General features: G+C 39.7%; 1 protein-coding gene across 3 annotated transcripts in view; it reads right to left on the bottom strand.

Moving 5' to 3' along the window:
- Positions 1-321: 321 nt before the first annotated feature.
- Positions 322-12,578, bottom strand: part of prss12 (serine protease 12) — a 141,392-nt gene continuing 129,135 nt past the window's right edge. For all 3 annotated transcript variants that reach the window (XM_043696805.1, XM_043696809.1, XM_043696812.1), the window contains exons 12-13: positions 10,262-10,542; positions 322-1,542 (exon numbers count right to left, since the gene is read on the bottom strand). In XM_043696805.1, coding sequence (XP_043552740.1) covers positions 1,235-1,542; positions 10,262-10,542 — 589 coding nt within the window. In that variant the 3' untranslated portion in view covers positions 322-1,234. The remainder of the gene's footprint in view (positions 1,543-10,261; positions 10,543-12,578) is intronic.

Genomic DNA, 12,578 nt, shown 5'->3' with positions numbered 1-12,578 from the left:
CATTGTCAAATCAGTTGGATTTTCATAGCCATCCAACAGTTGTCATTGCTGTTTTTACAATCTTACGTATTTATTTAATTGATTTTCACTACCAGTGATAGTATGATACAAACCCAAAGTTGTGGGGCTAGTATCTTAAGCTTTATGCTGCCTTACTTAGGCTGCACTGACTGGTTACACAAGACTTGTCATTCTTGAATCCTTTTAGCAGTTTGGCAACACAAAATTTGGATTAACTCATTAAGACAATTGTGTTTGTTTTCTGAAGGCATGTGGCCTTATCTTATTCACAGCAAAGTTAGCTCCACTACTGTTGAACAAACATCTTTATTTGTAGCTTGCATATGATCGCAAAGTAATATCTTATTTTTCATGCCTAGTAGTTCACAGAAAGGTTTAAACAACTTTTCAAGTAATCAACAGAATCTCAGGGCAAGCAACAATTTGACTGAAATTTCTTGTTCATGCTGGTTTCCAGCTATTTGTTGCTCCTGAAACTTGTGTCTTTTTTGTTAAAATGAGTTTTAAAAATCCCATATTACAAAGTAGTGCAATTCTTTCAATTATTTCAGATATAAATACTGTCCGCATTAATTGGAGCATTGGCACAAATTTCACTGGTTCATTTGTTAACCTAAAAGAATAAGTCTTTCTAACAAGCCAAAGGTCCCATGTTTATTCATTGTCCTGCTCCATGTAGTGCAATGGTGAATGGAGGCAAGGCAGTTTTCTCTTTATTGCACAGAATATAGTCGCCCTGATGTACTTTTGAAGCTAACCCGGACATTATACTGAACTTAACACAAAATCCCTCAGACAGTCTGGAATATTATAGCTCCTCTCTGTATTGGGGCATCACTGAGTGACAAAGAATACAAAAAGACTATAAATAAATAAGCACCATGGTTTTGACATTGCATTCCCAGTTCAGGAAAATGCAGAAAACCAAAACAGAAGGAAAACAAAAATAACTATACATTGTACAATACATTTAAACAAAGTAAAAGTTGTCGGTGCACAGTTCTCCCAAAATGTCTGTCAGCCCTTTGAAGGACAGTTCTTTTGTTGCTTAATTTATATTTGTAGAAGCCCTGTTTTTTTTGTTTTGCATTTGTCTTTCAGTTATGGAAGTGCTCTTGGCATTGCAATAAAGTAGTTGCAGACAGAATTTGGATGACTCCATTAAGTGCTGAGTCAGCACAAATCTCCTGGCATGTTCTTGGATCCCAGTTGCTTACAGTTTAGTCACACGTTTAATCCAAGGTATAAAGGCAGAGACTTTTGTGTAGACACCTGGGGTATCCTTTACACCACAGCCATGTCCCCAGGACGTCACACCAAATACAACCCAGTGTCCTCTTGCTTTTTCACACACCAATGGTCCACCACTATCTCCTTGACAACTGTCTACTCGTTTGTGGTCCAATAAGTTTCCTGCACAGATCATCCTCCCAGTGAACCTCTGCTTGTAGCGCTCCTCACAATGCCTTCTTGGAAGCAACGGGATGGCAGCTTGCTGCAGGGTCTTTGAATAAGCTCTTCCTATAGTAGAGACAGAAATGATAATTGCTTTTCAGTTAGGTTTTATATACATCATATCTGCACCAAGCATTTTATTTTAAAAATGGATATTCCAGACTGAGGTAGGCCACAGTATTTCTGAATCAGAAAAGAGCAAGTCAGAGTACTCCGGAGGATTAAATAGCATTTATTTCAATGCAAGGGTTCTCACAGATAAGGCTGACAAATGGAACATGGGGCTATAACTATGACAGAAACTTGGCTAAGGGAAGGACAAGAGAAAGTGAGGAGTGCAGATCAGAGTCAAAAAGTATGGTGCTGGAAAAGCACCAGCAGCAGCATCCGAGGAGCAGGAGAGTTGTGATTTTGATTAAGGAGAACGTTACAAATGTAATTAGAGAGGATATTTCTGACGGATCATCCAGTGAAAATATATAGGTTGAAATTAGAAATAAGGACGGTGTGAACATCTTGATGGGATTGTACTATAACCTCCCCACTTACCCCACCAATAGTCAGAGAGAAATTGGGGAGCAAATATGTAGAGGGGAATTAATATTTCGCATTAGTTTTACTGTGGTGAAAAAAATGGAGGCTACAGAAATCAGGGAAAGAAATATCTCTGTTTTGAAAACAGTCGACATTACAGAAGAGGAAGTGCCAGAGGTCTTTGAAAATATAAAGGTGGATAAATCCCCAAGACCTGATCAAGTGTATCCTAAAACATTGTGGGAAGTTAGGTAGAAAATTGCAAGCCTCTAGCAGAGATATTTGTATCATTTCTAACCATGGGTGAGGTGCCAGAGGGCTGGAGGATGGATAACGTTGTGCCTTTATTTAAGAAAAGCTGTAAGGAGAAGCCTGGGAACTAAAGACCTGTGAGTCTGAGATCAGTAGTGGGTAAGTTGTTGGAGGTGTTATGAAAGCATTTAGCATGCTTGCCTTCATTGCTCAGACCTTTGAATATAGGAGTTAGGATGTCATGTTGAGGTTGTACAGGATGTTGGTGAGGCCTCTTCTGGATACTGTGTGCAGTTTTGGTTGCCCTGGGAGAGGAAGAATATTATTAAACTGGAAAGGGTTCAGAAAAGATTTACCTGGATGTTGCTGGGAATGGAGGATTTGAGTTATAAAAATAGACTGCATAGGCTGGGACCTTTTTCACTGGAGCATAGGAGATTGAGGTGTGAGCTTATAGAGGTTTATAATATCATAAGGGGCTTGGATAAGGTGAATAGCAAAGATCCTTTCCTTCAGGGGGGAGGGATTTCAAAACTAGGGGGCATATTGAGAGGTGAGGAGAGAAAGATTTAAAAAGGACGTAAGGGGCAACATTTTTACCAGAGAGTGTGTGGAATGAACTGCCAGAGGCAGTAGTGGATGCAGGTACAATTACAACACTTAAAAAAAAAAGAAATAAGTACATGATTAGAGTCATAGAGATGTACAGCAAAGAAATAGACCCTTCGGTCCAACTCGTCCATGCCGACCAGATATCCTATCTTAATCTTGTCCCATTTGCCAGCACTTAGCCCATATCCCTCTAAACCCTTCCTATTCATATACCCACCCAGATGCCTTTTAAAGGTGTAATTGTACCAGCCTCCATCACTTCCTTTGGCAGCTCATTCTGCATGAAAAAATTGCCCCTTAGGTCCCTTGCAAATTTTTTTCCCCTCTCACCTTAAACCTATGCCCTTTAGTTCTGGACTCCCCCACCCTCGAGAAAAGACCTTGTCTACTTACCCTATCAATGCATCTCATGATTTTATACACCTCTTTAAGGTCACTCCTCAGCCTCCAAAATTAGGGAAAACAGCCCCAGCCATTTCAGCCTTTTCCTATAGCCCAAATTCTCCAACCCTGGCAACATCCTTGTAAATCTTTTCTGAACCCTTTCAGGTTTCACAAGATCCTTCTAACAGACTAGAATTGCATGCAATATTCCAACAGTAGCCTAACCAATGTCCTGTACAGCCACAGCATGACCTCCCAACTCCTGTACTCAATACTTTGATCAATAAAGGAAAGCATACCAAACACTGCCTTCACTATCCTATCTACCTGCTACTCCATTTTCAAGGAACAATGAACCTGTACGCCAAGGTCTCTTTGTTCAGCAAAACCTCCCAGGACTTTACCATTAAGCTTATAAGTCCTGCTCTGATTTGCCATCCCAAAATACAGAACCTCACATTTATCTAAATTAATCTTCATCTGCCACTCCTCAGCCAATCTGCCCATTTGATCAAGATTCTGTTGTACTCTGAGGTAACCTTCTTCGTTGTCCAGTGCACCTCCAATTTTCATGTCGTCTGCAAACTTACTAACTATACCTCCTATGATCACATACAAATCATTTATATAAATGATGAAAAGTAGTGGACCAAGCACCAGTCCCTGTGGCACACCACTGGTCACAGGCCTCCAGTCTGAAAGGCAACTGTCCACCACCATTCTCTGTCTTCTACCTTTGAGCCAGTTCTGTATCCAAATAGCTAATTTTCCCTATATTCCATAAGATCTAACCTTGCTAACCAAGAAATGTTTGGAGGGATATGGGCCAAGTGCATGCAGATGGGACTATTTAGTTTGGGAACATGGTCAGCGTAGACTAGTTGGATTGAAAGGTCTGTTTCCATGCTATATGACTGAATGACTCTATGACAAAAAAACTCCTTTGCAGCAAAATCTAATGCATAAAATGTTGAGTATTACACACAGACAATATATTTTCAATCCTGGATGGTCTCCTATCAGGGTTGTTGTCTTAGAATTAAACAAATACTGTAAAACTTGCAAATGAGATATACTGCCCTAATTCATCTTGCATATATCAAATGGGAGGACCTGTACTATATTTTCAAGTATTCCTGTTTTGTTACTGCTTTAGGTAGTGGCAAAAGAAAGTTGGTTATCTCAGTTGGCTTGAACTGTAAAGTGATATTAACAACAACGGTTCAATTCCCCCACTAGCTGAAGTTATCATAAAGCATTCTCCTTCTCCACTTTTCCACTCACCTGACCCTCAGATTAAAATCACCATCAGTCATCACTCTCTAATAAGAGAGCAGCTGGTAAGACCAAGGTGAGTTTACAGAAGAGACTTTGGATAATCAGGGCATGAGAATCAGGGCAAATTAGACTTTTCAGATATCTACATCATTTCCATGGAAGTTTAATAAGTTTTCCACCATAGTTACAATGGGAGAATTGTAGAGCGTAAAAAACTTCAGAGTCAATGCTTGTTCACCAATGTTTTGCTGAAAACAAACAGCCACATGAACTGGTGAGAGATTAGGGCACGAAATTTCCATTTTCAAACATAAAACTTCAAATCTGAGAAGTGGAACACCTGTGGTTAATATGGAATGTGAGTGCACCTTTTCAGATTGGGTTAGGAAATAGTTTGGTGTAAATTCAATGATCCTGAATTGAAAGGGATTGCCCCGATCTCCTGCCATAACAAAGGGAATTGACAGAATCTTTGGAGGAATAGCATAAACAGCTGCTTTCAAATCATGCACAGTACTTTTTCCAGTGCTTCCACTGATCTCCCTTCAGAGAACCTCTGATGCGGCAAGTGCATTTATGGAAGTTCTGAAGAAAACATAGATATGATTTCGCTCGGGATTGTGGAGAGACAATATCGTCTTGGGCACGTCCACAGTGTTGTTTCATTCAGCTGCTAAAGAATTCTAATACTCTTGTCAGGTCAGAGTGGACAAAACTGGGCTCTGATTTGAAGCTGTAGTCTCCCTGACATGGAACTGGTTAATTCTGACACTGGGCAATAAAAACTGGGAAACTACTTCTCTTCCGCAGCATGTTTATCCTCAAAGAAACAACTTTCACTGAGATATGATGCGTTCTCAAATTAGATACTGAACATTTCTCATGGAGTTTGACTGGTTGAGTCTCACCCAGCCATCAGTGTTCTCCTCACGATAACTCTGCCGGAACATCGGTTGGAAATCCTGAAGAAGTGGTACTGGATTCTTGCCAATTTTCTACTAGGGGTATGGCAGATAATTGGCAGAACACTTTAGGGTGTAATACATTTGAACCATAAATTATTGCTACTAATTTACAAAGTTTAGAAACTAAGGACTGATTTCTGTCTGAAAATAGCTAAGAGTCAATTTTGACAAGTTTGATGGAGGGATTCTCTTCACAAGACCTAACAGGTTTTCTCCAGCTACCATCCCAAACTCGCTATATTACCTTAGTGTCAAGCCTACTCATCGTATTCTCCCACCTGCCATTGGCCAAAATATTGGCCACTGCCAAGACCTCTTGGGATTCCTGGCACTGCACTATCTTTAAAGCCCAACCGTGCATCAGGCAGTGAAGCAGCATGCCCTGCATGCTTCTTCAAATTGTCACCCCCATCTTGCCAATAGATACTTGTGTGGTCCTGGTGGAAAGGGGTGCACGTGGTCATCTTGGAACATGCCTCAATGTTGGCACCTTGGAGTGCAGGTTCATAGCTCCTTGAAAGTAGAGTCACAGGTAGATAGGATAGTGAAGAAGGCATTTGGTATGCTTTCTTTTACTGGTCAGAGCAATGAGTATAGGAGTTGGGAGGTCATGTTGCGGTTGTACAGGATGTTGGTTAGGCCACTTTATAGGAATATTGCGTGCAATTCTGGTCTCCTTCCTAGGATGTTGTGAAACCTGAAAGGGTTCAGAAAAGATTTACAAGGATGTTGCCAAGGTTGGAGGATTTAATCTATAGAGAGTGGCTGAATAGGCTGGGGCTATTTTTCCTGGAGCGTTGAAGGCTGAGGGGTGACCTTATAAAGGTTCATAAAATCATGAGGGGCATGGACAGGATAAATAGACAAAGTCTTTTCCCTGGGGTCGGGGAGTCCAGAACTAGAGGGTATAGGTTTAGCGTGAGAGGAGAAAGGTATAAAAGAGACTTAAGGGACACCATTTTCACGCAGAGGGTGGTGCATGTATGGAATGAGCTGCCAGAGGAAGTGGAGGAGGCTGGTACAATTGCAACATTTAAAAGACATCTGGATGGGTACATGAATAGGAAGGGTTTAGAGGGATATGGGCTAAGTGCTGGAAAATGGGACTAAGTTAGGTTGGGATATCTGGTCGGCATGGACGAGTTGGACCGAAGAGTCTGTTTCCGTGCTGTACATCTCTATGACTCTATGACCAGGTATCTAATATGGAGGGCCAGGGGAGCAAACTGGAGTTGCTAGATTACTGGTCTCGCTTTCACCTTGGGAATTCTTGTCATCTCATTTCTATCCAGCAGGTGGGAGAATGGGAAATGGCATATCAGTGAGGTGAGATCACATAATAATGATAATAATGCATGCCGCTCTCGAGTGAGATGTCACTAAAAAGACATTTTCTCAAAAAGGGTATTTATCTAAATATGAACCTAGAGAAGTAATAATGCTTCCCTTCTCTCCACCTCTTGTCCCGAAATCAGTTTGGTTCTCTTTTGATTGGCTCTCATTTTCTTCAATTGTCTCCCCCTCGCTCCCCTACATTCTTCCCTGCCAGTTGCCTCCTACCTCCTACAAGGATCTAGCTGAGGGCTGCTGTCTGTGACGCAGAAGTCCAATATTTAAATCCAATTCCTGAGGCAGCTACATATGGACAAATATTAGACATTCACACCTTTCTAGTTCAGTATAAAATGTGGACCAGTCCTAAACTATTGCTGCACAGGTGTTGTTGCCAGTATCGAGTCTGCAACAGGATTTAATTTCACTCCCAAAACATTATAAAGTTTAGTTTATACAATAAAGCAATTGAACATCAACACATCTAGAAATAAATAAAACAATTAGATCAATCCTTGATCCATCTCACCTCAACTTTCTAACTTTCTCCCTTTATTCCTATCAGTTCCTTTACAGAAATATGTCTGCTTGCTTTTAAATCTATTTACATTAACTGTTCAGTACTGGTTTTCAACTAATCCCTTGCTGACTGTGGTTGATAAACATTCCAATTATAAATGGAATTGAACCTATTGTCCCATACTCATTGAAAAGTTAAACTATTGTGATTCATAGAGTTTACATTGTATGGAGTCTAAATAAGAGCTGGTTAGAAAGATATCTTCATTTCAAAGAATCTTTGTACATTGCAATGTAAACCTGCATTAATACAAGAGCTGGTGTACATTTCACTGCCAGAATGATAAGAAGCTCTGGTATATACAAAAGCACAAATCACCAAGTGACAAGAAGCCTCCCAGCTTACTTCATAAATAACATATGCATATACATGTGTCTTTAAGGCCCAATCATTTTGTCCCAAGGTTGTCAGAGATGAGATGTAAGTTTGAAGCTGTGCATCAGGAACTTGTGAAAATCCTAATGTGCAGACATGCTGAAACTGCACAAGAGGTTTACATTTCCAATGAGCTGATCTCCGCTCTCTGGGACACTCTTAAAAAGTCTAAAGTCCCACGCTCAGATATGCAAGCTATTCCCCCAACCAACACCCTCTAATACCCCTTGATTTTTGTCTGTAAGATACTTCATTTTGCCCCGGACCCATGGGTCTCATTGTAGGAAATGTTAAATGTGAAAATTGAGTTTATATGTTTCAAATTTCCTGATATAAAAGGCATATGATTTTGAACTAGGATGATATACACTATTATTTAAATCTTTGTTCATGAATATCAGAAAGTTCTTTAATTCTGGAAAAAGGTTTAAACCTTTGGAAATCACATGACAATGTTTACGGTTCCATCTCTGTATTTATTTAAGATGGCCTTTCAGATCCTAGTATGTACATTCAGCTTTTATTGTCTAAAAGATGTCAAACTCTTGAATAGGGAAATTTACAGATTGTGATATCTTACCAAATTGTAAAGCTCAGACGGCAATGATTCTTTGCGAAATAATTTATAAAATAATTTATTTACCTTTTATTAATCTATTTGGCAGCAACCTCCAGCAACTTCTTCCAAGACTGCAGGAGTGTAGGCTGTTCTGTGCCTAACAAAACCAATCAATTTTTGAAATGGGTCTTGAAATAGAAAGTAAACCCCTTATCTGTATAGCGATTGCTTAATGTGTGTTTCAAGCATGTTCTTTGGACAACTACAATGTCGCGAATACCATGGAATAACATGATGCCGTATGGATGCTGTCAATGCCCTTTTTTTACTTTAATAAATACAACACGATCAAATTGCCAGGTGAAGTTGTCGAACTCTAGTTTTAAAATTTGTCTGCTTTACTGGGGTATGGTACAATGTTTTTTTCATTCATTCATGGGGTGTGGACGTCAATGGCTGAGCTAGCAGTTATTGCGCATTCTTATAAAAATTGATTGGCACCCTTACTATGTTCTTAGGAAGAGAACCACCAACTCCACAGTATTTAAAGAAATAGCTGGAAATTTTTGCCAAGGATAAAATAGACAAATAAAAATAAAATAAAATCCTGAAGACTCATTGTGAACAAGAACCATACCAGACTCTGTTTCTCTCTCTACAGATGCTTCCAGACCTGTGTATCTCCAGCATTCTCTGTGTTTCATATTTCATCATCTGCTTTTATTGCACATTCCTAACTGTCCTTGAGAGGGTGCTGTTGAGCTGCCTTCTGGAACAACTGCAGTCCTTGTGACGCAGGGAGTCCCACAGAACTGCTAAGAAATGAGGTCCAAGATTTTGACTCAGCAATAGTGAAGGACTGGTGATATAGTTTCAAGTCAGGATGCCTTGGAGAGGAACTTACAGGTGTTGATGTTCTCCTGCATCTTCTGCCCTTTTCCTTCTAGGTGAGAGAGGTTACAGGTTTGCTATCAAAGGAGACTCAATGAATTACTGCAGTGCATATTGTGGATGTCACACATTGCTGCCAATGTGCATTGGTGATAAAGGGAGTGAATGTGGAAGCTAGCGGATAGAGTGGCAGTCAAGTGGGCTGGTTTATCCTGGATGGTGTCAAGTTTCTTTGAGCAGCACAGTGACTCAGTGGCTAGCACTGCTGCCTCCAGTGCCAGTGATCTGGGTTTGATTCCAGCCTTGGGTGACTGTCTGTGTGGAGTTGCATGTCCTTCCTATGTCTGCATGGATTTCTGCTGAGTGCTCCGGTTTCCTCCAACAGTCCAAACATGTGCAGGTTAGATGGATTGGCCATACTAAATTACCCATAGTGTACAGTGATGGGTAGGTTAGGTGGGTTGGTTATGGCAGCTACAGGGAGGGGCTGAGTGGGATACGTTTCAGGGGGGTCTGTGCAAACTGCAGGATATTGATGGTGCGGATGTTAGGAATGGTCGTGCCGTTTACTATCAAGGGCCGATGGTTAGATTCACTATCTTATGTGGATTGGACATTGTCCGGCACTTACGTAATGTGAATGTCATTTCTGTTAGTGGAAATACTGAGACCAGATTGCAGATATTCTGATGCAGTGTTTCCATCATTTGCAGACTGATAGATAGAAAATGATGGACAACCTTCAGATATCTACTCATGGCATTCAATGTTCCAGAACAGCTGTGAGAATGACTCTTTCTATCTCCAGTTTAAGTTGATGGTATTCTGACTATCGAGTACCTGCTTAATTACAAACACATAAAAATACTCAGTAAATAAAACTGATATGTTTTTGAATTTTTGAATCCTATTTGGCCAGTAACAGTTAAGCAAGGTTTTAAAGTACCCAAGTTCAATGCTTATACTTTGAGTTATGCTTCTCAGCTGTGGATAATATATAGATGCACAATGTTCATTTGATACCTGTGTCACCCCATCCAGTGATGTAGCAGTTTGAACCTCTTTTTTGTATCTGCTCTCTCCTGTGTGGTAGACATACTGGCAGAACATGGGCACTGAATTTGGCGCAATATTCCTGCTGTCCTTCTAGCTTGACCAATGCAATGTCATAATCATTAGCATCAGGCCTGTAGCCCTTATGGATGATAATCCTCTTCACTTCAAAACGTTCCTCATATTCTTCAGGTACTAATGTATGGTAATCACCAACACGCACAATGTAATTTTTTGTGCTGTTGCCATACCTGTCAAAGAGAAAGTACAAATTTAAAAAGAAAGTTTCACTTGATAGAAAGCCCATCAATGGATGCATTCCAGCTTAATGAACTGCAATTTGATAAGCTAAAACAGTAATATTGTTGAATGATAGGCAAATAAAATATTGTGTTTGCTGAGAGGATCAGATTGGAAAACCTCACTGAATCATAACAGGAGAAATAAAAACCATGTGGCAAGGAAAGGTCAATTAGCCTATTGAACTATTTCTCCATTGACCATGGCTGTAATAAATTGATATTATTACTCAGTCAAGACGGTTTTCTCTTTGGTGCTTTGTAGGTCACAGGAGACTGAAGTTCATGCAGCAATTCCAAACTTTCACATTGCTGTAACCAAATCCTTAAAATTATAGCCTCATTTATTTTGTTATCAAGATGGGAGCACTTATGACACGTGAAGCATTGAGGGAAACCAGGATGTCCACCCATTCAACTGCAGCAACAGAATGACAAAGTGTCTTTCCATCCAATTATCTGCATTGGACCTCTGAACTCCATTTGAACTTCCCTGAACAACAGGAGAATTAAGGAGGTAGATCCCACTCCTGTAAAGAATCAATGTAAGGTTAAAAAAAAGGGCGAATTTTGAGCAAGGACTGGATTTCAGATATACTTCAAAAAAAAAGTTTCCCAGCCTCTACTGACAATTTATTACACCTTTGCAGGAGTCTATTTGAGAACCCATTTTTCTTTTACATTTGTAATCATACTGAATATTTTGCTCAATCCCTCAATTTACAAAGAGGAATAGGTTGTGAATCAGAACCCAGTGCACTTAGACAAAGTAGACACTGTATAACAGTGAGCAGAGAGGACAGCACATGAAATATCACAGTTTGAAAATTGTATTTCTTTTCAAAATGTTCTAATTTGATTCTAATTCTAAGCTGGCTGGAGCTAGAATAAATTTAAAAGGCTGTCAGTGTACAAAGTAAATTGGACTAAGTCCAACACAATGGAATTATCAAAAATTTATTCTACTTCAATTTCAAAAGAAGGATTCTTGTCTTAAGTTATGTTTCAATATGAAATTATTGCCAAAAAAAGGCTAGCAATGTTTTCACTGAGGAAAAATAACAAGTATCTTAAAATATCAGTATACTCATCAATAACCTTTTTATAGCTATAATTTGAATAATGAGGGAAAGCATCATCTGCAAGTATAAAAATAAATGTGTTTAGTTATCTGAATTATGCTAGCAAAAGGGCAATGTAACAGATGGTCAGAATCTAAAGTATAGCTGATAATAGTACAGAGAAGACATTAAATACTTTTGGGACAATGCCTCTAGATGAAACATTTAGGACTGAAAACAGGAAATAGAATTAGCATCTGTCTTGTATCCAGTGTATGTAAGAGTTTTATTAATAAAATCCCTAATAATTATTCGTTTCTTACAAAATATAAAGTTTCCAAGTAACTGGGGTGTTTCATCAGAAAACGTAAATGATTTTGAGAGTGGACAGCCAGTTTAAAGGGTTGGTAAAGTCACCATACTCCCAACGGACCATAGGGCTACTCTGTCATTAGCAGTAGCTAAAGGCAGTGGTTTAACCTGACAGTCACTTCCCCTTGGGGCAAGGGGAGAAATTGAAAAAGAGAGTTATTTACAGTTACCTCAACCAGGCAGGAACTAAACCACAAAAAAACCAAAAGAACTTGGGTGCTGGAAATCGCAAACAAAAACAGAAATTGCTGGAGAAACTCATCAGCTCTGGCAGCAACTGTGGAGAGAAAACAGAGTTAATGTTTCAGGTCCAGCAAGCTTCCTCAGAACAGAGTTGGGTATTGAACTAATTAGCATCACTCTGCATAACAAATCAACTAGGTAAAAACAATGACTGCAGATGCTGGAAACCAGATTCTGGATTAGTGGTGCTGGAAGAGCACAGCAGTTCAGGCAGCATCCAAGGAGCTTCAAAATCGACATTTCAGGCAAAAACCCTTCATCAGGAATAAAGGCAGTGAGCCTGGAGCGTGGAGACATAAGCTAGGCTCACTG

This window comes from Chiloscyllium plagiosum, chromosome 1 (assembly GCF_004010195.1).
Source record: "Chiloscyllium plagiosum isolate BGI_BamShark_2017 chromosome 1, ASM401019v2, whole genome shotgun sequence".
Classification (NCBI taxonomy): domain Eukaryota; kingdom Metazoa; phylum Chordata; class Chondrichthyes; order Orectolobiformes; family Hemiscylliidae; genus Chiloscyllium; species Chiloscyllium plagiosum.
Note: the sequence above shows the minus strand (reverse complement) of the source record. Positions and strands in the feature narration are given on the sequence as shown.